At 44.6% G+C, this 25,737-nt stretch overlaps 1 protein-coding gene across 1 annotated transcript in view; it reads right to left on the bottom strand.

Annotated features, from left to right (window-relative positions):
* PDE8B (phosphodiesterase 8B) overlaps nucleotides 1-25,737 on the bottom strand; it is a 68,219-nt gene that overhangs the window by 32,428 nt on the left and 10,054 nt on the right. The window contains exons 2-6 of the mRNA XM_015419534.1: nucleotides 14,788-14,847; nucleotides 9,923-10,113; nucleotides 8,529-8,588; nucleotides 6,932-6,989; nucleotides 2,329-2,417 (exon numbers count right to left, since the gene is read on the bottom strand). Coding sequence (XP_015275020.1) covers nucleotides 2,329-2,417; nucleotides 6,932-6,989; nucleotides 8,529-8,588; nucleotides 9,923-10,113; nucleotides 14,788-14,847 — 458 coding nt within the window. The remainder of the gene's footprint in view (nucleotides 1-2,328; nucleotides 2,418-6,931; nucleotides 6,990-8,528; nucleotides 8,589-9,922; nucleotides 10,114-14,787; nucleotides 14,848-25,737) is intronic.

Below are 25,737 nucleotides of genomic sequence, written 5' to 3'. Positions count from 1 at the left end.
AACCAGACAGCCAAACTCTCCCCAGCTTCCCACACAAAGCCAGCACATTCAATGCCCGAGATCCTCGCGGCCGGGAGGGCCCTGAAGGAGTAAGCCTCCCGAACGAACAGGGCCACTCCTCCCCCCGCCCTTTTGTCCGGGATTGGTGGAGGACCGAGTAACCTGGGGGAGCCATCTGGGAGAGCGTTACTGTCTCCCCATCTCGCACCCAGGTCTCGGTCACGCAGGTGCCTCCTCCTGGCTGAATGAGGGCTGGAAGCGGGGCGGCCGGAAGCAGGGGGCGGGGCTTTGTCATGTGCCCCGCCCCTCTGCACCTCACCCGGGGGAACTGTGTTCCCCCACGTTCCCCCCCGAAATGACCTCTGTATATATATATAAAGAGAGAAATAAGATGGACATGGGAATTGGAGGGAAGAGATGAGAGAGGGGGAAGGGAAAGACAGCTGAGTCCTAAATCTCCCCCAGGACCATAATGCCAGAATGGTGGCTAATAATTTATCTATACCTGTACCCTCCAAATCCTCAAAATAGATTTATATGTGCAATGGCAGCTTTACCCTACATAGGGTCAGGGCCGGCTCACCCATTAGGCGAATTAGGCATTCGCCTAGAGCGTGGGCCAGCCCTTAGGGCGCCAAACGCCCCCTCCCCGCCCTCGGGATTGCCACTGGTGCCGGGCGCCGCCTTACCATGTGCCGCGGGGCCTGCTCATTGAGGGCGCGCAGCCAGGCCCACTGCCAGTTCTCGCGGAAGGCGAAGAGCGCAGCCAGCAGGGCCCAGGCGCCAGCCGTCTCACAGGTGGCGCCGGGCCCAGCCCAGGTGCAGCATGGCCATCCAGAGCCCCTGCACCACCTCCCCCAGCTGGCGCCAGGCGCGCCACAAGCCGTGGGTCAGCTGCAGCCAGCAGGGAGGCGACGGAGAGCAGCACCAGCGCTGCCCAGCCCAGGCTCAGTGCCACCGAGGCTGTCGCCGCAGGTTCTGTCCTCGGACGGCTCCATGGTGCGCCGGTTGACCTGGGCTCACAACCAGTCGGGGCGCATTGCCATTGCCGTCCCCTCCTGGGCTTCCTGCGAGCTACATGGTGCCAGGGGTGGCCCGCGGCGGGGCTGCATGCACACTTGGAGGCAGTGGCTCAGCTGGGGAGGAGGGCTGAGGCTGGCGTCGGAACCCGCGACCCCGGAGCAGGCAGAGAGGGCACCCCAGCTGTGGCCCTGGCCTGGGGAGGGCAGAGGTTGCAGCCTGGCCCAGTTTAAAGTGAACCGCGGGGTGGGGGAGCGCGGGTCCTAACGTGCTCCTTGCTGGTGGGGAGGCGTTCGGGAGGATGGGCCCTCCTTCTTGCCAGAGGCTCCAGCCAGACCTCCTCTGCCTTCGGTGCAGCCCCGTCGGGGGGGGGTCTGCTCTGCGGAGGCACGTGTGTGTGTGTGTGTCCCTGGCAGGCCTGTGCCCAGGCGCCTTCTCGGGCAGCTTTGCGGCATGGCTCTCAGCTAGGGCAGGGGCCACACAGATTCCGGGCGGCCCCAGGCAGCAGCTGCCAGCCTAGCTGGGCGGCTTCCCTCCCTGTGGCTCTGCGGTGGTGGCTGTGGTTGCGTGCCCCACCTCCTCCTCCTCCTGTCTCTGGCCGGGCTGGGGCTCCTCAAGGGGGCGGGGCAGGCCAGACGGCGCGGTAACTTTGGCGGACGGACGGCGGGCACAGGGAGCCGGCGGACGGGACTGCAGAGGCAGCGGCTCAGCTGGGGAGGAGGGCCGAAGCCAGCATCGCTGCCTGCCTCAGCAAGGTGAGGCCGGCCAGCCAGCCCCACAGTGGGCCAGCAAGGGAGGTGAGGCAAGGCTCCTTCAACCTCTAGGACCCCGGCAGGGGCGAGGCTAGCCTATGGCGCCCGCCCCCCTGAGCATGCTTCTGGGAGGTCTCCAGGCCCCACTGGGAGGTTGGCATCGCCTGGGGGTGCCACAAGCTGGCCTCGCCTAGGGCGCAGAAACACCTCGGGCCAGCCCTGCATAGGGTTGCCAGCTCTGGGTTGGGAAATACCTGGAGATTTTGGGGGTGGACCCTGAGAGTCCATCTTCCAAAGTGGCCATTTTTCCCCAGGTGGACTGATCTTTGTTGCATGGAGATCAGTTGTAATCCCAGGAGATCTCCAGCCACCACCTGAAGGTTGGCAACCCTAACTCTGCAAGTTCCAATTCTCTGATAAACTATTATGTGTATATGTTCTAAATTACATGCTGAGCCTATAGCCAATATGCAAGTTCCCACAGACAAAAAACACTCTGATTAGGTATTACAAAACTGATGATTGCATTAACATTTTTGCATATATTTTCACGTACCGTAATTTGAATTGTGACCGTACCTCACCATATTCTATTTGAATCAGTTCGTTGTAACACACAATGATGCTGCTATTCTCAAAAAATACCTGGGGGGCAGGGAGAAAGAAAAACAGGATAATATTACAATTGCTTTTGATCATTTATGTATACTATTAAGTTTCCACATAGGAGCAAACAAAATGTTATATGTGGGAGTCCTGTGACCTGACTCTCATTACCCTCAGTCAGATGGATGAATCTCCCTTATACCGAGTCATACCACTGACTCACGTATCCCAGCGTCACTTATTGCAGATGGCTTTCCTATCCCCTACTGCCTGAGATCCTTATAATGAGTGATGCCAAAGAGTAAAGCTGGTGCTATAACCATGGCCCTTCCTGGCACAGGGCGTTGTTCTGATGAGAACTTTGCAAGCAAATAATAAACGCCAAGACCTAGTATACAAAAACATGGCTTATTGGTGGAATGTTCTAAACTTTTAAATAAGAATTTCAAAGTGGCAGTGCTAATCACACAGTTTGACTAACATGTGCTTATGTCAAAATCACACATTACATTTGCAGAAATGGGAAACTGAGGGCCAAATAAACAAGGCAGCAGAAGCAGACAGAGCCTGCCATAGTCATGTTTTAAGCACGACTCTGTGTGTGTGTGTGTGTGTGTGTGTGTGTGTGTGTGTGTGTGTGTCCCCAATTTAAAGAGCAAAAGAGGCATGTAGTGGGAAAGTGTGCTAAACCTCTAATTACCGTCCTGCTGACAGTCCCCAGAAGTGATTTTCCCCACAGCTGAGTTCTGATACCAAAAGTGAGTGAATGGATAAAATCACTGCAGGGAATAATCTGAGGGGAGATAAGTAATCAAAGGTTCAGCACCCCCACCTATGTGCCCATTTTGCTCTTTAAATTAGAACCTCTATTCTCTGCTTTATTGGAGAAGGCAATTTAAAGAGAGAAAGATCTGTCACCATCCCATGCAGTCCGGTCCTCAGAAAACCAAGTATTCTGATTTTTTCTTACTGTTGTAATCCCTTGCAAAATATGGCATTTTAATGCCTAGCATTTGTTAGCTGAATACTCACAATATGTTTCTGAACTCCAAGTTTACTGATATTGGGGGGGGGGGGGGGAAAAAAAAAAATAAATTTTGCTACGAGTAGGACAGGTTCCTGACTGCACTGTACGTGTAGCCTCCCCCCCCCCAGAAGAAATAACCCCTGAGCCTATTTGGGGCTCGGAAAGCAGTGTCATGGGGGGGAATTGAAGTGCCCCCCCCCCACGCTGTGAACCCAACCCAAATTGTGCCCCAGGGTGCTTGGGAATCTTAGTTCCAAGCAGCTGTTGAGAACTCTGTGGCAAAATGTACCTTGTTTAGTCCTCAGTTCACCTGAAGAGGTAGGCTCTCTAGTCTATGAAAGCTAATGCTACAGTAAAATTTCGCTAGTTTTTAAGGTGCCACAAGACTCCTGTTTATTTCTGCAGCAGCAAACTAACTTGGCTTCCCCTCTGGTATCACAGTGGTTTTCAACAGAATCAGGCCTAAGCTGAATCGTCTTGTTGCTCTCTCTCTCTCCCTTTTTGCAAAGAGCAATCCCCTCTTCCTCCATCATTGGAGGGCACTACATGCCACAATTGCTCAAAGGTGCCACAATTCTGTGAATGCAGAGGCATTCACAGCAGCAATAAAGCATCCACAAGAGCATTTGAGCAGTGAATCCCTACTCTGTTGTAGTGATCTTGCTGCCTCCTCTCCCCATTCCTTTCCAGGTGCTCTGGACAAAAAAAGAATTGCCTGCACCTTTTGCCTTATATCTCTACAACAAAAGTGTAAACCTACTTTAAAAATGAAATATAGGAATTCAGAGGGACTAGATCATACTCATTGCACAACCGAATACGTGAATCACTATCAAGAGGCAACAAAAGGCTATCAACAGCTATTACTATCTATATCACTGTGTCAAACATATATCCTCTGGGCCACATCTGGTCTCATATGGCCCATGAGGCAACCCAATAGAGCCACAGCAGGTGGAGCTCTTTAATCAACCAATAGGGTTGCCGGGTCCCCTTGTCAATCTGGCAAGAAAATTTAGGGTGGGTGGGGACATTGTACAATGTGATAACATCACCTGGAAGTGACATCATTGTGTTGGCGATGCTCTGGTTTTGGGGTGAAACTCTATGGTAAATTTGCCCTCAAAACATAGAGTTTTGCCCCCAAACCAGAGCATCTCCCATGCAATGTCCCCGATGACATCACTCCCAGGTGATGTCATCACATTGGGAACGTTGCATGGCAAGGTCCCTGTTTAGGGGCAGGGTTTCCCCCACCAGTCAACAGGTCCGTGGCAAGGAGAAGCCCCCAAAACCTGGGGATCTCCTGCTCAGACTTGGGGGCTGGCAACCCTATCAACTGGGGGCCTACTTCCCCCAACCAATACAGCCAACGTGCAGCCATCAAGAGAAGGTAGCCAACTTCCTGGCCTGGAAACAGAGTTACACACAAAGCCCTGGCAACCATCTTGGATGCACAAGGCTCAAGGAGACAAGGGCACACCTGTGCAATTGCCAGGAATGATGAAGGAACCATGGAGATGGCTCTTATTGCTTCCAGGGAAAGATGGGGCAGTGGAGCAATTTGAAGGCCTATGAGGCCGGGCTGAGGAGGAGTTGCCAGCTCACTGCCAGTCCAGTCCCCTCCAAAGCTGTTTCTTGTAAATTGGACCCAAGTTCTGTGACACTTGAGGATTCTTCCTCGAGGCTGAGTTCCGACTGGTCAAGCTGGCCCAGGACACCCTGCACTGTTCCCCTTATATGTTCCTTCCTGTTTTCTCTGTACAGCCTCAGGATATGTGAATATCTAACTTTGTCAAGCATGACAGGACAAACTCCCTGCCTTTTTATTATCATAAAGTTATTTGGGAGGTAGTGTTGCCAGACTCCAGGTGGTGGCTGGCAACCTCCTGGAATTACTGCTGATCTCCAGGTGAAACAGATCAGTTCCTCTGGAGAAAATAGCTCTTTTGGAAGATGGCTGCTATGGCATTATACCATACTATGGTCCCTCCCCTCACCAAACCCCACACTCCACAGGCTCCTCCCCAAAATCTCCAGGAATTTTCCAACCCAGAGGTGGCAACCAATGGGAGGCTACATAGGCTCTTCTCTTTGTCTCCTAGTTCTGCTTAATTGGATGTTCCGGTATTCAGGCAGTGACAAGCATCAAACTGTATCTAACTGGACTCATCTCTGCATGCACGTTACTTTAAAAAATGGAAGAAAGCAAGCTATTATTGTGGCCTGAAATTGAGACCTCTGTAGTTACCGGCTGTTAGAGTTCTAAGCAGTGCAACCTGTGATTTCCACAAGTCCCCCCCCCCCCTTTTTTTTTTTGAATTATTTGAGAGGAAAATTTACAAACCGCTTTAGGCCAGGGGGAGGGGATTTCCCCCCTGCTTATTAAGCACCTTTAACTAGCATATAAATAATAAAATCTTACAATAATGTCCACAAGCTCACAATCTAATAAGACAACCTAAAAATAAGGAAGAAAGGGTAAGACCAAATGTTGGAGTGGGAACCAAATTAAAACTATATTATGGGAAGGTCTTAAACACAAAGGTCATAAACACAAAAAGATCTTAAAGAAGTCAACAGTTGGCTATCAATTCTAAAAAAGATGGAACCAACAAAGATAGAGAGATGGGAAATGAATGGAGAGATCCAAAGCTTTGGGTCAAACTACAGAATCTGTTTTTTAATGAGCCAGGTCCAGCTTCCCCCTTGTGTAGCTCCAAAACAGGGGGCCAATGACTCTACCCTGGGGCTACTTCAGTTTGGGAAAACAGCATGGGGGTGGGAGGAGGCAGGAGCCACTCCTTTCCCCCATGGCATGAGCCTGAGCTGAATTGGGCCCCTACAGACTTTTAAAACACTTTACCCCACAGCTGCTGTGCGGCTCTGTGTGCATCATGTAGTTTGGCCCTTAGAGAGCAATTGTAAGCAGGTCTACCTAAATCTATTGATTAGTGCTCATTCCCAGGAAACTGTTCTTAGATTGCACTGTCAATCTGATTGTGCCACACGGTCAACAGGAGTAATAGTTTCTCTGTGTTTAAAAACTACATCTTTCCTAAGCCATATTTCTCATTACGAGCCGGTCTGTCTTATGGACCACAGGCAGAGCAGGCATAAACCTCCTCCCTGACCCAGTCCAGTGAACCTGAAGGAAAAGTTTCAGCCAGCTCCACAGTCCTCCTCTTCCCAATGCTGGCTAAGAGCCACCCTCTACCATCAAGCATTGAAGACTTGGCAGTTGGAAGTTTATTATGATAACATTTGAGAGCCCAAATTCAAAAAGAACACACATATTTCTTGGCATGTGTCACAGGGAATCATGTCCAGGCTTGTAGAATTTTATTTGTCAGTTCATTTCTACCCACTGAAACACTGATCCACTTTGGCATAACAGGTTTTCCTCTCTGTGCTAAACTTACTGCTCAAATATGTGTAGTTAAAATGCAGAGGAGCTCCCAGCTAGCACAGCTGTTGAAAATTAATGAATTAGTTATCACTTAAAGAAAGAATAACTTCTACGTACCCTATTAAAACCTGCATGGAGAAGGGGGAGTACAGAGATTTCTTCTTGGTCAGCTGATCTACAGGAAAGCAGAATATGTCACCTAAAGACACCCGAAATACTGTGATGCTTCAGTGTAAGACACATACATCTATACACATAAAATATATATTTACAGTAGTTCTTTTTTTCAACGAATACCAGTTTTGCAGATGTGGTGTTTTTTGTTATCAGTGCTGCCATAACAGATTTGGCAAGATTAAAAAAATCTAGGTTGACAGTGAATGTGAGATAGCGCTCAACGCCTTGGACTCTATACAGTGCCAGGAGGTTCCCTGCATTATCCAGCAGAGTGTTCCAATTGCATTCTGGCCTTTGCTTGCAAGTTTTTTCAATGACCATAGCATTGTAACCTGTGAAGGGGAATTCCAGTCATGTAATATTCCATGCACATTCTGAAATTAAAAAAAGAAATAATCTTCTGAGTATTTAACAGTATAATCCTAAGAAGGTCTACTAAGAAATCGACTGAAGTCCACTCAATAGGGTTTACTCCCAGGAAAGTTTCAGGTGGGTAGCCCTGCTGGTCCGCAGTAGAAGAGCAGGATTTCAGTGCAGTAGCACCTTAGAGACCAAGAAGATTTTCAGACTATGAGCTTTCAAGAGTCAGAGTTCTCTTCATCAGATACCTATATGCTGGAAACCTTGGCCCTGTTCATACGAGGCGTTTTGGGCCGGGAGGGGGACGGAACGGGGGCGGAGCAAACGGGTGCGATCCCACGGCAACATCTGGGAATCGTTGCCTGCCTGTCCCTGATCCGTCCCTACCGCCGAAAACGCACAGTAAAAAAGAACCACCTACCTAGGTGGTTCTTTCCAGTAGAGCGCCTCAAGCCGGGCCGTGGGATCGGCCGGCGCGTCCTTGCGCCGGTGCATCCCAGCCCCCGGCTGTACTGCGCATGCTTGGGCATGCGCAGTTTGGCAGACTCCCCCTCCCATCCGACTCTTCCGCCCCGGCATCTGATCGTGCCGGGGAGTGCCGCGCTGTGGCTCGGGGGATCCCGCCGCGGCGTCTCAACTTTGGTGCGGCTCAGATTAGCCGCAGTTCAGCTGTCCTTTTCCCTGCCGTGTGGCAGGGACCCTTGTTGGTCTTTAAGGTGCTACAGGATTCAGATCTTGCTGTTCTACTGCAGAAGTGTCTGCTAAGGTATATGATGGAGTCAGTTTTGACTCTCAAAAGCATATACCTGGGAAATCTTGTTGGTCTTTAAGGTGCTACTGGTGTCAAACAGCGCTTTCCCAGGAAAGTGCTCTTAGGATTGCACTGTAAACTTACCCTCAGGCTTTTTTGTAGATTTTTATTTATTCCTTGTAACAAAAATATTATATTGTTATTCTCTTCAAGAAGAAAATGTGGCTACTGTTAAGAAAACTTGTGAAAAGTATAGTTTGGACCATACACAAAATTCCAAATTGTAATAGAATTTTATTTCCATTTACTTGACAGATACTATGAACAGTATCTTCATGAACGTTATGTCCAATCTTTTCAAAGATCACTTTAAATTAATATGACTAGACAAAGAATAAGGTAACATCGTTTTTACAAAATACTTACCTATGTGGAATAACAGATAATATTACAGTATGTTCAGCGGGTTTTGTCGCACGGATTGCCCTAAAATTAGGAAATTCCATGTCATAATTGAGGAAACAGTATTAGAACAAACACCATATATTAGAACATATAACTGGGATCCCATACCCATAGGGGAAAAAAGCATGCACAATCAGAGCTTTATTTGTTGTTTTCTCTGCAGATTTTATCCCCTCTAAAGAGGCAGGCCATGTTTTCTGCAAAACCTTTTCTTGCCTCTACAGCAACAAGACTAAGGTTGTGTCCAGACAGGCAGTTTGCCGTGGCAGTATCCCATGGAGAAAAAGCCGCTGGAGCTAGGTGTGCTTCACAGCATTCACACTGGTCCTGCAACACCAGCTGCATTGGGTAGCCGGCCCATGAGGGCTGGTTCACATTGTTAACACGCCACCAGCATGGAGCCATGGCTGATGCGCCCCTCTGATTGGTTGGGTTGCTGAAAACAGCATACTGCCATGCCAGAAATGGGAGAGGTGATCACACAACTCCTGCGCTTCCATGGCGCGCCTGCGCATTCAGACACCAGAAAAGCTGCCATGGAAGTGCCTCACCTGGAAAACCACCAAATTTTCCTGGTGGCTGTTTAAGGCATATGAGAGTCATTTTGCAATGGGGTAGGTACAGATGGCTTCCGAGTGCCAGATGTGTGTGTCTGATCATGCTGCTTTGATCCGGGGGTGGGTGGGTGGCTATGCCAGACCAAATTGCCTGTGTGATCACAACCTGTGTTTCTGCATTCTAGCCTATAGTATGGGATTTGGAAAAGTGACAGAAATTGAGAGCAAAGAAAGTAAAACTATAAATTTTACAGGGCTTCTACATTAACATGCTTTTGGCATGTTTTAAAATGTGGGCTTTGGAGGATGTGGTGACTTGATGCTATGAAACCAAGAATATTCACTTGCCAAGGGTTGATAAACGGGCTATGAATGTAGTTGCCTTAACCTTTCTCCCCCACTAATAACATCCAATAAAAGGATGTTTTTTATTTGCTCCCACATAGAACCAACTTCCGTTTTGTTCTTGTCATGGGCCTAATTCTCACTAAAATTGTAAACCTGCACCTGAGGTTATGATTTCAGATGTAACCACAAGACTGAATGGCTCTTCATAAAGAATATTTTATCCCTACAGAAACTGAGAAAAATGGTTCTAGCCTAGTCTTCCCTTTCATATTGAGCTTTCTACACGCAAAAAAGATTTTTATATTTAAACAATAATGTGGATCCCATCTGAATTCTTGAGTGGTAAAACACAAGAAACAGGTTTACCATCTTAGTAAGAACTAGTCCATGGCCATCGTATTATTAGATAACAATATTCCTGTACTTCACATGAAGCACAATGATAATTACCTACAGACGGCTTCTGCATCAAAGTATCTGGAGTTTCTATGATCTATTACAATTATTTCATGATGTTTATCAAGAAAACATTCAAGTGCTGATTCTGGTGTCCGAGCAATGTTACACCTATATCCAGCTCTATCACAAGCCCACCAGAATCCATCACTCTGTTTGTCTTCTTTTGCAAAGATAAGCAACACCTGTAAAAAATACAGAAGTCAGTCTAACATTACACATTCCATCCTGGAATTCAAGGCAGTACAAATAAAGTTCTAAGGAGATCTCCTGTATAGACAGTGACCAGACTCAGATGAGGTTAGCTTCACCAGGGTTATTGCATCGGGTGTCCTTCAGTCATACCCTTGGGACCATTTTACTATATTTTACATGTCTCAAAATTGGTATGGGATCTCTCATTATAAACTAGTCCAGATGTTGATCCTATGAGAAACTGTAAGAGGCCAATGGATGAAACCAGTCTGAGAAGCCATCCAGCGCTCAGAAGTAAACATCTGTGTCTGTATTTGTGAGTGCAACATTTTCCTGGCAGAGATAAAAATAACACCAGTAGGGTAGTCTGGGGGTGAAGTACCAAGTACCCGTCTTCCAACTCGGAATGCCATCAGCCAGCTACCACCCCTGCTCTAATATTACTTTTCAAGCATCTATTCAGAAGGCGACTACATAGGCAAGATGTAAGCAAACATTTTAGGTTCCCCTCTTAATGTTTCCTCTGGGCACAGAGCTTGGTGCTAAGTATAAGATGAAGGATTCTCCAAGCAATGATTTTGGCAGCAGAGCCTAAGTGTCATATTCCCTGTGCTACTGAAACATCTTGTGAGCAATAGGAAACATTATCCTGATCCCTAGGGCTCTGCAGCACCACTCTCTACATCGCCAGACAGAGCACTACAGCTTTTTAGCCCAGGTGACCTGAGAACATTTCATCAGGCCTTATAAAATAACTGTCTCTGGACTGGTTCCAGAGGTTGAACAAGGTTGCTTAGTCTAGACTGAGCTGCTAAAGGGAACCTGGAAACCCAGCGAAACACAGGCCTACCATGTGGCCACCTACCCTCCTGACATTTATTAAGCAACGCTCCATTTATCAGACTCCCAAGGACTTCTCACACATGTAATTACATAAAGAAATCCAACAGTATCTTTTGAGAAGGATAAAAATGGCTTCTATAATCTCATACAGCTTGCCAACTGTGCAGGTCATGTCACTTGCCAAAACAGGCCAACTACAAAGTACAAAGATAGATTCAGGTGGGCAGCCATGTTGGTCCAAAGCAACTGAACAAAGTTTGAGTCCACTGGTACCTTTAAGACCAACAAAGTTTTATTCAAGGTATAAGCTTTCGTGTGCATGTCCACTTCTTCAGATTCAGGTATCTGAATTCAGTGCTTTGTAGGTCTTAAAGGTGCCACTGGACTCGTAGTTTTGTTCTGTTACGAAGCACAAAAGAAGTTGATCGGGGAAGATCTCACATCCTCTGACACCACTCAGGTACTTTTAGTTATGTCCTGATTGACCCTGAAAGGATATTCCAAACCATGCCCTGCCCCCCATCTGTTCCACTGAATGCAACACAATCAATAACAAAAGGCCCATTTTACATTTTTGTGAGCATTCAGTTTCCAGGAGATCTTTTTCAAGCAATTTAAAAGGTCCTATGGGCTTAAATACCATGACATCTGTTTTTCCTTTTCATCTGTCTTCCTAAAGGAAGTGATGAAAGTTACCACTGCTCTCTCATGCGCTCAGTTAAAAAAGGATACTGTAAATCGTTTTTTTAATGAGCACTCTTTAGGAAGGGAAAGTATTTGTCAGTTTTGTAATAAATATTAGCAATTTTCAGATTATATATCTAACAACATAGGTTGTGTAACTATGCTGTGTAATTCTCAAGAATTAATAGTAGTAGTCCATCATTAACCATGTCGCAATTTAAAAAGGAAAGAAAACAAACTTCCTTTAGAGTAAATATAAGCAAACAAAGAAAAGTCTGTGTTTATAAGCTTTGCCAAGAACTGCTCAAGCTATTCAGCTAGAACTACTGCTGTGTGAAAGGTCAAATCTTTCAGAGACCTCTGTGTTTCATATGAATAGATTGTCCTGTTCATTTCAGTAGGACATCTTGTATAATAGTTCAGGAAGATTTGTGCTAAACTGTGTGATATGTCATTTAATAAATAAATAAATAAGGCAGGTATAGGCAATAAAACTACAAAAACATCTTGTTAAAACTGTAAAACAAAATGTACAACAATAATTGTAATTGTTTTCTTTCTTGTTTCTTTTTAGTTGTTCTTTTGTTTTGTTTTTGTATTCCTTGTTTTTTCTTGTTTCTGATATTTTGTTAATGTATGGTTATGAGTATTTGTTGTGTAATTAATATAATTATTTAAAAATTAAAAAATAAAATGTGTGAGTCTGTAAAAGGGGGGAGGGAGTGGGAGCCAGCGTCATCATCTGTGTTACTGTGTATATTCATGGTGTCACCAGATGAAAGCCAGAGCAACTCACCCTGATTTTGTGTTATCTAAAGCTATGTAAAGATCTGAATTCCCAATAATGCCATTATAGCATAGCATATGCCAGCATGTAACTAATTTAGTAAGAAAACTAGATGCTTGTGGCTGTACATATTTAATGTGTTGCAAAGCTCTAATTCAAGACAGAGCCTCAGAAATTGAGAGTTCTGTTTTGTAAACTGTGCTGTAGCATCTTCTTAAACTACTGCTTCCTGGAGCACAAGTCTGCACACTTCACTAATTCCTGGAAAGTTTGCTGCGTAACTTTGGCCCCGGTCATATGGGCAGGAAACTGCGGTGGGGAAGCGTGGCTGTTTGCCCCGGGGCAAACTAACACGCAGTTAAGCGATCAGACCTCCTGTGGAGGTTCTGTAGAGGTACCGTGGAGCTTCCGTGGTTAGGGAGAGGTGTCGATCACATCACACGCCTGCGCGCAACGAAGAAGCGCGCGGCGCGGCGAACTGGTTTTCTTTTTTTGTGTACACTACGAATGCGCATGCTCCGTTGGGTGCGTGTGCGCAACCACGGAGACTTGGGGGGAAAAAAACCCCTTTTCCGCAAGGGGACATGGGCGGGCGCCGGATGCCACCGGAAACGCGATCAGACGCCCGCCCTTGCCCCGCAGTTTCCGGAAACTAGTACCTCCAAGGTACTAGTTTTTTGCTGCGCGTTTTCGGCAGGAAGCCTCGGTTGTGCCACGGAAGCGCTACGCTTCCCAGATGTGCTGGTGAGATCGCGCCCGGAAACTCCGCCTGTCTTCCGTATCTCTTGCGTGGCTAATGTTGCGTGTGACCGCAGCCTAGGGTTGCTAAATTTGGCTTGGGAAATTCCTGCAGATTTGGGGGTGGTGCCCAGGGAGGGTCTTCAGTTACTCCATATTATACCACAGAGTCCACCCTCCAAAGCTGCCATTTTCAACAGAGGGACTAATCTCTGTAGTCTGAATATCAACTGTAATGGCCAGAGAACTCCAGGCCCCACCTTGAGGTTTTTAACTCTATATGTAACTGCAGAATTCTTTTAGAAAACTTTGATCATTGGTTAAAATCAGGTACAATTTAATTTTATGTCAAATGACCAGATTGAAGAAGACAGATAACAGCCCAGATTGCTACTCTTAGGGCAATTTCCCCCTTCTTCTCTGAAGTGCCACACTCAGTTTTACCCTCTCTTTCAGCTAGAGATGTAGTCAGGAACCTGTCTCTCATTCCTCTTTCCTATCAAGTATATTAATTCCTAAATAAATGTTTATCTGCTCTTCAATCAGGTTGTGCACCATTGCTGTGTTAATTACTCTGCCAATAGCCATAAGTCAGCTGCAACTTGATGGCAAAACAAAACAAAACAAAACAAAACAATCTAGCTAGAAACTGTCAAGCTGCTGGCCATCTGCCTTGCATTCCCCCTAAAGTCACAGATCAGAAGAGGTGGGATGGATCTCCCCTAAGGAGACAAAAGCTGTTGTTAAGGGAGGCATGAACTATTCTTTATCTGTCCTTTCAGACCAATTTTTTAATGTTATAATGACTTGGCCAAATGATTAAATGGCTAAAGTTAGTAGACTGCTCATTCACAGGTAATCAGCGGAATTAAAGTTCAGCGGGGTCTCTCCCCCCCCCCCCGAATGCCTTTGTCATTATTTGTCAATATCTGTGTAATATTGATTAATTTAGTATTCCCAGACATTTAATGAAAGTTACAGTCAGCTCTTTGAAAAATCATGTGGTATAATCTTCCCAAACTACACAGTACAGAGTCATGCGAAAACCTAACACCTTGCTCTTGGACATTAATTTTGACTGTATATTTTGTTCAATTTATACTTCCAGAATGATGCAAACTACATCTGAATTTGATTTTTGAGAGTTTTTTAATCTTTTTGATATATATTTCATGTTGTATAACGGCATTATGATTTAATTCAATGTTTATTGAGTGATCTATATTTAAAACATTTCTATCCCATCTTCATTTCCTTGGACTCAAGATGGCTAATACTAAACCAACCAAGTAGCAAGGACATACTTCATAGTTCAATTAACAACACTAATATAGATTAAAACACACAGTTAACAATTTAAAAGCGTTCAGACTTAAAACACAGAGGATGAGCAAACTCGCAGTATAATCTGCTAGAAAAATTCACCCTATTCTTGATGAATTCACTCATTCATCAAGAATATTTATGCTGAAAACCTACTGGTTTCATCCCTTCTATCCTTACATTTGTGTCTACAGACTTGTCAATTTTACTTCAACTGGAGGATTTCAGTGGTTATTTGAACTTTAATATTGAACATAGTAGTTACTGCTGAAGTGAAAAAAAATCTTACCTGAATAGGATCTTGTGTCAGTCTCATGGGCCCAATTTGTACCTCTGTAGTTGAAGCCTGCTAAATGAGAACAGCACATGTCAAGACAAATTGTCTGCTAAACAGATTAAACTGAACATGAAAAACATGACTTATTTTCTAAAAAAATCACAAATTAGCTTGATATCTGGAACTGGTTTATACATGACCTGGTAACACAAGTTATCAATGAGGCAAAGCACCGGAGAAAGCACTGCGCTTTTGCAGCTGTTCCCACCATACTCACAACTTATAATGACCAGAGTCTTTGTGGGTAGGCTCAAGATCTATTTTATTTCATGGCAGAAGACGATGTGCAAGCCCAGGGCAACAGAGGACTACATAAAACGAGAGAGCAGAATAACTGCAGCAGGCATGAAAAGCACCCAACTCCACTATAGTCCAAGTAGAAAGGAGCTCTTCCTTGGACTAAAAGCAAAAGCAGCCACAGGAGCACAGTTTAGTACAGATCATGCCCATTCATGCACCCAGTAAGGTACCAGCACACTAGCTCATTGGCTAATCTGCTGCCTTTTTGAGTCCCTGATTGGTTAATTGACAAACCTGTCAATCTTCCTTTAGCTGCCCCTGAGGATTCTTCAAGAGCTTCTTAATGGTTGAAGATTATTTCTACCCATTGACAGCCTTCCCTATGCTTTTTGGGGGAACTGTGTTTGTGAGTGTTAGTAGAGAAAGACTTGCCTGCAAAGTCCCCCCCCCAAAAAAAAAGATGGAGAATGACTAAGGAGAAAGCTTACCAGCTGCCATCACTTGGACTACTGGTAAGAAAGGAGGCAGGCAGGCAGGGGTTGGGAACAGCTGACAGGGCAGAGCCCCCATTTGACCTAATGGGCCTGTATCCCCTGCCAATGTAAAAATTAAGGAAGTCACATTGGTATAATTAAAGCCTTGTACTGACAGGAAACATCTGGCACTATAAACTGTACACCAGTGGCATTCCACCCACCTAAGGAGTAAAAATGGGCATGACGTATAAGAAACAGGCCTTAGTTATAATCCTATGCTTGCTTGAACACTCTCCTATCCTTGACAATGCCGTAATTTTATTCCTACAAAACAGATGGCACATAATTCTAGAACCACTGAAGTTGAGGGGTAAGAGATTCAGGAAAAGCAAGAGGAAGTATTTTTTCACACATTGTGTAATCTGTGGAACTTGCTGCCACAGGATGTGGTCATGGCCGCCACCTTGAAGGGCTTTAAAAGGGGAGTGGACAAATTCATGGAGAACTGGGCTATCAAAGGCTATTAATCATGAGGGATATCCCTCCAGTACCAGAGATATGAGCCTCTTCAAATAAGTTGCTGGGGGGCACAGGCAGGATGATGCTGTTGCAGTCTTCCTGTTTGTGGGCTTCCTAGAGGTTGCTGGTTGGCCACTGTGTGAACAGAATGCTGGACTAGATGGGCCTTTGGTCTGATCCAGCATGGCTCTTTTCTTCTTCTGAAATACTCTTCTATTAGTGTCAATGGAAAATCCAAGATGACCTCCCTCTTCCCCATAATTAAAGTTACAGCAGTATTCCAAGGAACCCTAAAAACAATCATAGCACATCACCAGGAGTGTAAAAGGCCCAGCTAGAGATATAGTTCTTGTATATCAAGATGTGTTACATAGAGTTACATAACTTTGACACCATGCCTACAGAAACATGAAGCACACGAGTGGGGACCTTGGTAATGGGCATTTTGTGCAAAATGAATATTCATGCCAAAACCCATCATCCAGGGAAACAAAAGGAAATGAAAAGCTGATAAATATCTGAATCTGAAATTTATTATGGAGTCTAAAGCTATGTTACATTTAACTAATTTAAAGATGTTGCATTACAAAATTATTTAATTTGCTCATCTTATATTTTTTTTTAAATGACAGCATGTTATCAGTGGTCTCCTGATCAAAAGAAATCGATCCTGTAAAGGTCTTTTACTAGGGAAAGCAAGAAAAAGAAAGCTTCTACTGTCAAACAGAAGCTGTTAGGAAACTTGTCTCTCTATAGTTTAGTTCACAAATGATGAGACAATTAAGGATTAGTGAAGACATTACACTTCTGCATCACTACAGTACCCTTAGACATCAATCTTGAGCCTAAGCGCTAACCAGACATGACATTGACTAAGAACTACCTAGACATGACATTGATACCCGGAGGTTGGCAAACCTGTGAGTTGCATTTCAGAGCTCTAAAGAAGGATGGAGGCTGGGGAGACAATGGAGAAGGAGCAAGCAGGAGAGGGCTACTGGACTCTTCCCAGGCCTATCATTTTTGGCCCTGAAGCCCCATTCATTTCTTTCAGTTGGATATATTTCTTCTTTGATCCCAAACTGGCTGTGGGAGAGCTTGCAAGGGTAAAAGCGGTGGGCAGGAGAATTCATCATCCCTACCTTATCTGGTTCTCCTTTTTCATTAGCACCATGATCCTGACTTTCATTATTTCTGCTGCTATTACGTCGGAGTTAGCTACAGACGTGTTTATTTGTTTCTTAGATCTATATCTTGCTTCCCCCCCAAGAAGTTCAGAGTAGCTATGGTTTCCAGGTGAACTCCCACAGAGGCACTCCTCCGAATCCGATCCTCTTATTATTAACCACTGAACTGTATCATGTACTTTTGCATAATCCTGTTGATGGATGTTTTTGCTCCTGAGAAAATCTGATATTGCCAAGAATGTCCCAGATTCTGGGAAATATCCAGTAGTACGTTTGTTGTGAAGTTGTACAAGGACATTTTTTAGCAATATAGACATTATAGATTTCCAACGAAGAATGTGAATGTACTTTTAAGTGTACCTCTCTTAATCAGTGAAAAGATGACACATAAAAGAGGACTGACACAGTATAAACTAATAGGACACAGTGAACCACCTTGTAAATAGTTCCTCATAAATCTTACAAGTTGGTTTAGGACTGTAAGACCTTTACTTCTCCTTCCTCTCATCACAACAAAATATTACATGAATGGCCCATGCAGGCACAACTTTGGTTTATGATCTTTCCAGATGATCAGTTTTAAGTGCAGTAATTGCCCTCTTGTTATTAATTTATTGCAAGTTTCACACAGCTTCCTCCCAAGACTGCAATCTGCAGAACAGTGGCTATACTACATTTTGTGTATGCATGTAGATTTTGAGTATGCATTATTATTATGAATTATGCATTATTATTATGAATGTGTGTCATAGGCACATATACATACTATCTGTGGCATTCATACACACACATGACCGATCATACACACACATGACCCCTCATTCCCATGCCGTCTGTGAACTTCTGAACATTAAAGGGCAAAAATGAAAGTGTTTTTAGAGATTGATCTACCTGAATTGCATTGAAAGAGGGCTGTGACAATGCTCCCTCTAAGCTGTGGAGTCTTGTGAGCAAAAAATCTACTTTGTGAACTACTGGCATTAAAGCTGTGAGTGAGAGAGTTGGCTACTGCAGAAATCAGTCTGCTCTGGAGCCATCCTTCCTGAGCTAAGACAAAAATGTGTGAGCTGGAGGCTAAAAAACTGTAAGCAAGCTCACACTAATTCAGCTTAGAGGGAACACTGGCTGTGGGTAAGATTTGATTTTGACTATAAAAAGAACACTCCGCTGAGAACGGTAGAACCACTCTCTGCAGACCCATCCAATTTTTTTGTCAGCCAAGAACACTTTCAGTATAGGAGCTCAACTACTGGTGGATGGAGACTATATGGTAGGGTTGCCAGGTTTGGGTTGGAAAATACCTTGAGACTTTGGGGGTGGATCTGGGAGAGGGTGGGGTTTGGGGAGGGGCCTCAGCATGGTACAATGCCTTTGAGTCCACCCTTCAAAGCAGCCATTTTCTCCAGGGGAGCTGATCTCTGTCAGCTGAAGATCAGTTGTAAAAGCAGATCCCCAGGCCCCACCTGGAGGCTGGCAACCGTATTGCATGGAGATGTTGTAAGTGGGAAGAAAATTCTGCATTCATCTCCTGTGTGGCTCTTTTGGTATTAAAACAGATCCTCTTCCTCCAGTTTCTATGCAACTATTTAACACACAGGTTTGTGGCTGTTATGTGTAGTTTAACCCTAAAAGTTTCTATCTTTAAAATAATTCTTTTGAACTTTTGCATAATCCAGATTGTACACACAGAGCCAAATACTGAGAACTCCTTATAAAGAAGACGCAGGGAGGGACTCTTCTTTCAAGACTACTGGAGATCATGAAAGCCGCACAGTGGTAAACACTGACTCATGACAGAAGATGATGAGAAGACTTTCAACCATACTACAGCTTTGTGATTCCAACCTATAGCACTGATAGAGAACTGCGACGTTGTTCCCATCTCAGAAAGAGGACCTTCTCTCCACTTTCAGTACCAAAGAAGGTAGGCTGAAGTCAGTGGGACAGTTCTGAAGAACCACTCAGTTAGCAACTCCCTAGCTAACTCTTCCAGTCTAGCAAACATCAGATGCAAGGTAGGCCCACAGCCAATGTTCCCTCTAAGCTGAGTTAGTGTGAGCTAGCTCACACTAACTCAGCTTAGAGGGAACACTGCCCACAGCTATGGGGGTAGGGCTGCCAAGCCTCCTGCTATAAAAGGAGTCCGCATGACAATTGCTGCTGTTGCCCACTGCTATTCCAAGCAGCAATGGGATACAAATAATAGAAATGCTGCCAGCCTCTGTGCCAGTATGTCATTTCTGGGTACAACCTGGAAGTGACAGTGGGTAGCTCTAGGAATCGCTAGAAATGCTATTGTTTCACCACAGAGTTTCCAGTGATTCCTAGAGGTACTCATTGTCACTTCTGGGCTGTACACAGAAGTACTACAGTGACTTAAGTGACATCACATACTCCCCCCATGTCCCAGCCTTCCGACTCTCCCCACCCCCTATATGAACCATAGGGGCAATGCCCTCCCATAAATATGTCATGCTTCCCCTGAATTCCTAGTTTTCAAAGTTAAACAGGCTCTTCTTCATTACAACAGTATTTGACGTTTCAGATTAGTTCTGATAAGTCCTGGAGCAACATCGCCACTGGCCTTGTTCCTGGAAGCCCCTGGTTTATGCTTAGGACGTGGTTATTCTGGTCTCTGGCTTGGGGTGTTCCTTCTCTGGCTTTAGTTTTCGGTTTTCTTCTGTACCATTTTGTCTCTCATTTGGCTTCTGTCATTTCAAATTGCCACAGCAGTGCAGCAGCCAAGTAAAAACAACTTCCTAGTGGACTGTCTTCATATTGCTTTGGTAATATAATGCTGGAGAGCCAGTACGGTACAATGGTTCAGACTATCGGACTAGAATCTGGGAGACCCCGGTTCAAATCCCCATTTGTGCCATGGAAGCTAGCTGGATGGCCTTGGGCCAGTCGCACACTGTCAGCCTAACCTACTTCACAGGGTTGTGAGGATAAAATGGAGGCGAGGAGAATAATGTAATCCATTTTGCGTCTCCATTGGGGAGAAAGGTGGAGTATAAATTAATTAAATAAATAATAAAGGCAATGTGCGGAGGCTCAGTTCAAGCAGGGAAACCCTAACCGTGTTGTTATTTCCCACTGACTGCCACATTCCCAACAAGGTGCTTACAATGGAGTGGGAAGTAAACATGTGATTAGTGAGACCCACACATTTGAAACTTATATAAGTAACTCACATGGCATCAGACCATGGGAGCTATGTCCTTTCTTCAGCAATTAACAAATGTATCAGCTTTGTACTTATTTCCCTCTTGTGCAATGCCAATGCCACTCACCCAGCCCTATTTCTAAGTACAAAAGAGAAGCAAAGACTCACTACCACTGGTTTGCCATTAAATGGAAAAAAACCCTATTTTTTCTCTTTATCATTTGTGGATCTTTTCATTGCTCCCTCGCTTCTGCTGAAGCCTACATCTTCATATATTAAATGCCTGTCTCAAATACTAAGGAATTTAGAATAGGCAAGGAACATCCAGACTAAATTGCAAGCAATTTAAGACAAAAACCGAAAATAGAAAGCTAATAGCTGTAAGAGAGCTCTAATGGACCTGATGTGCTTCTTCATATCTGACATGAAATGACAGAAGAAATAATGCAGCATTATATTAAGGGCTTTTCTATTAAATTCAAACAGGAGGTAAAACTTACTAGAACTGTATTATCATAATACTACCTAGACATCTTCTGGTGAAAAATTATTGGTATTATTACCAATAATACCAAAAAAATCCATCCTAGACATGATATGTCCATGATGCCGGCTGAAACAGTAGGGTATTCTCAAATAAGCTACCTTGGCGAGTATGGAGAGAAATCTATTTCTACATATTTGCATGTAAATTAATTTAAATACTTACAAAATCAGGTCTGCCTGTTGTCTGTAAATGAATCTGAATTTATATCAATCAGTTGCCAGTTAGGCTTAAAATATTCAGAATTGAAAACCTTTCCTTCCATCCTTACTGCGCTTCAAGTTTTGTGATAACACACAACCAAATTATCATGTTACAAACAGAAATCATATCCAGTTCAAAAAGATCTACAGACGTTACATACATGTTATTTACACTACAAAATCATAGCAATATAAGACATCTACCCAATTTAAATTATGCATTTGTAAAACCGTAATGACTGGCATGGTCTCTCCAAGCGGATCTTAAGAATTCTAAAAGTATCTACACAAATGTTACTGTTGTGTCCGCAGAGAGTCACTAGGAAGCCAGCTCCTTAATCCAAGCTTGGTCCTGAATAACAAAGGGACCAAGGATCCTAGGAACACCAATAGGATCCCTGGAGGGAAATTCAAACCCACCAGTAGGAAGAGGGGAGCAGACTAGGAATGGGTTGGGGACCCATAAATACAGGACCTCGCGGGCCAGTTGTTGTTGTTGTGTGTATGTGTGCTAATGAACCAAGCTGATCACTATGCTAAATCACTGAGTCTTCCTGCAACAAACCCACAATAGTTACCATTCCTCCATTTTACCAAAGAAGTAAGTTCTTACTTCCCATAGTCTCTTAAGCCACCTTTCTCCATTTCTAGGACTTCAGTATCTTTCCATAGCTTTGCTGTGCCTATGCTTGCTATTACTGCAGGTTAATGAAAGCTAGCCATTAAAGGGAGAGAAAGAAACAAATGGGCACCTCTCCATTGTACACAGAAGTGAATATAATAGAAACAAAACTCTAAAAGTAAATTATCCAGTAACATAAGGAAAGAAATTTATATTGTCAATAATACAGGAGGAGGTTACAGGTACTCTCACTGGTCAGTTCCTTTTACATCCTGTTATACATTTAATTGGAGCTGCGGTGGCTCAAGTGGTTAAGACGCTGAACTGCAGGCTGTGGAAGGTCAGTAGTTCAGCAGTTCGAGACCCGGGTGCCGCATGATGGACTGAGCTCCCATCTCTAGTTCCAGCTCCTGCCAACCTAGCAGTTCGAAAGCAAGAAATTGCAAGTAGTTAAATAGGTACCACTTCGGTGGGAAGGTAACAGCGTTCCGTGCGCCTTGGTGTTTAGTCATGCCGGGCCACATGACCACGGAAATGTCTTTGGCTGCTGGCTCTTCGGCTTTGAAACGGAGATGAGCACCGCAACCCTAGAGTCGGATTCGACTGGCTTTCGAGCAAGGGAACCTTTACCTTTACCTTTATACATTTAATTATCCGGAATGGCCTTACATGTTAAAAATCCTTCATGCCTTTGATTGTGACAATTATTTTAGAGGTATATTGAATTAATATAAAACATTTCTGCTTAATTTGTGATGGATTCTAATTTAGACTTGAAAGAGGCATAAGAGAATGATTACCACTTTCCCTTTATTTTTTGCTTCTGTAATTGAGCTCATCTATTACGATTGGAATGAAATTACAATTACATCATGGGTTGGATCTCCAAGAGTCATAGATGGCTTGGATACGAAAAACAATGGGTGCCTTTTCATCCCCTCCTTACTGTAACTTCTTGCCTTTCCCAGAAGGCTAGCTGTGAGGTTTGAAGGACTCTCTGAAATAGTGTGAAATAATCACACGGGATGCACGGGAGGGGTAATACAGAAACTGGATAGCTCCTGCTGTATAAAAAAAAGAGCCTTCTGCTCAAAGTACTTATTAGAACCAAGGCTTCATATTCAAATTTCATCATACTGTTTTTGAAAATGGCTTTCAATTCATTAACACAGGTTATGAAGATTAATGCTCAACACAGTCAACCCCAGCCTATACATGAAATAAAGACAAATAAGAATAATTAGCAATTGAATATTTCAGATAATATTAAAACAGGTTTTTTACACGTGGGACCAAATTGTGCAACCAGCTAACTATCCGAAGATAGTTAGTGGGAGGCGTATGCTTGCTGTTACTGTTGCTGTTAGAAAAATCTTGCTAAGTGGATTGACCAACAACTTCTTTGGTTTGTACAAAATCCCACGATTAAAATTTAGTATCTAATAAAATCATAAAGAACTAAGAGGTGTAACATGGGAATCACAGTTGCCAACCTCCAAGTGGACCCAGGAGATGTCCCAAAATTACAACTGATCTCAATACCACAAAGATCAGTTCTCCTGGAGCAAATGCCTGCTTTAGAGTTTGGACTCTATGGCATCATATTCCACTGAGGTCCCTCCCCTCCCCTCCCCAAACCTTATCTTCCCTAGACTCAACTCCCGAATCTCCAGGAACTTCCCAACCCAGAGTTTGCAACCCTAATGGAAACTGAGTCTTAATTAAAGGAATTAGATAGATCCCCTAAAAGCAGTGGTTGAATTCAAAGGTAATTTCCACTGACAGAAGGGATTTCAGCTAGTGGAGTGGAACTTTTTTGCCTCTCCCATCCCATTGCAGTCTGAGATGGTTCTCAAACCTTCTGAGGAATGGGAACAGCATAAGGGGAGAGTTGGAGGTCTGCAGTGGAAGGGAGAAAGCGGGGGGAAACAACTTCCCCTTCCATTTGTTGTTGTTCAGTCGCACAGTCGAGTCCGACTCTTTGCGACCCTATGGACCAGATCACGCCAGGCCCTCCTGGCTTCCGCCGTCCTCTGAAGTTGGCTCAATTTCATGTTCGTTGCATCTATGACACTGTCTAACCATCTCATCCTTTGCCGTCCCCGTCTTCTTTGACCTTCAATCTTTCCCAGCATCAGGGTCTTCTCCAGTGAGTGCTCCCTTCTCATTTGGTGGCCAAATTTGGTGGCCCCTTCCATTAGCAGAAATCTGTTACTGGATCCATCTTCTGCTTATGTTTCTCCTCTATGATGGATCGAATCTGCATGTGTTGTTATTAAAATTTTAAGAAGCCTTTTCAAAGAGGGATGCTAATTACTATGCTTTAAATTGCATTTTCTATATTACTTATTGCAGATTTATTTAAATTATCAGTTTCTGAAAGCCTGTGTTTATGATAAAAAATTCTTATAATTTATTCTCTGCAAGCAAAGGAGGAAAGCATGACTTCAGACAAAACTGCTTCCCAGAACCTGCCATGTGTAAATAATATATATATATTTAGACCAGTTCATGACATTTTTATTAACACCATTAAAAACATTTTTTCAGATCATTCCCAAAGTAGCGCTGAAAGGAACAGTCAACACTCAAGTAATGGATTTTGAATTGAGGATGACACATTTGCTGCCAAGGAAAGTGCCTGGAAGAAAGCAACGTTACTTAGGAGAACTGCCGTGACGAGTTGTACACAGCAGAATATACAGAACATGCAGCTTTGATGGCAAAAGAAAAAAGTAGAAGAAGAAGTATTGGTATATGTACTTGAGCCAAATCTGTTCGTGACCTACTGCTCTGCAAAGGAATTAAATCAGGCTCAAATTATTTCCAGTGCAAGTGTTGCGGGGGGGGGGGGAGCCCAAGCACACATGGAGCCAACAAGGCACTCTACCGGCATATCTCTGAGATACACCAGTAGAACACCCAGCGGTACTGTGCTTTGGGCCAAGTGCCATTATGGCAACGTCGCATCAGTGGGGAAAGAGGCAGATCCACGGGTGTGGCAGAAGTTAGTTGACTCCTGAAGTCACCGAACCCCAGGAATGCCCCCCAAAACTGGTGGGTTATACCATCAAAAATCACAGTATAGTCCATAGGCATTCATAACAACAGGACAGACTAAGCATCCCCCACAGGTGCAGTCCTGCCTCAAAGCCCTGGTGGAGCACAGGATGCCAAGTATAGCCGCAGCCCCCCCCCCGCACTACATAAACCCCAGCCAGGGTACCCCATAGTTCAGAGGTATCTGCCATTCACAGTGTTGCACTCTGGTGACAGGAGGGACCAGAACGGGCATTTAGCACCACTGAGGGAGCACTTAGCACTAACACCCTGGCGGAGAACAGAGTCCAAGCCGAGGAGCGAATGTACCTTATTTCAGAACCCTAACAAGTATTTATTTCTTTCAGTACCCCATCTCCAGAGGCTCAACTTGAAGGGGTGGCCATGTGCTGACTGGTGAGCAGGGGCAGCAGAAATCCAGCTCCCTCAGCCCAGGAATCTGCACCTGTCTCCCATTTCTTCCTTGCATAAGCCTGGGTGCCACCTCAACAATGCTGGCCCCTACATCCCAGGCTACCTGTATGTGCATATGGGGGCAACCTGAGTCAGACCCACTCAGCACTATACTGCATGTCAGGGATTCTGGCAGCCCCATACTGGGCTATTAGCACATTCTTTTTGCTAGGGCACCCCCTCCCTCCAGGTGGGGGACAGGGTGTAACTGTGGTCTGGGGTGCCTGGAGGCTTCCCTGCTATGCTCTGTGGATCCTCTGGCCAAGCAACCATGGGGTCCACTACTTTGCAGGACTGGGGCCCTATGAAGCAGCAGCAGCAGATGGAGTAATTGCAGAGCACTTCCTCATGGGATCAGGAAGTATAATTTGGATGGCCACAGCATGCACCTCAGGCAGGTTCCCTGGCAAATGGAGCACCCCCATGGGGGTG

Source organism: Gekko japonicus, unplaced genomic scaffold (genome assembly GCF_001447785.1).
Source record: "Gekko japonicus isolate JY-2015 unplaced genomic scaffold, Gekko_japonicus_V1.1 scaffold206, whole genome shotgun sequence".
Classification (NCBI taxonomy): domain Eukaryota; kingdom Metazoa; phylum Chordata; class Lepidosauria; order Squamata; family Gekkonidae; genus Gekko; species Gekko japonicus.
This window is presented reverse-complemented; position numbering and strand designations above follow the sequence as displayed.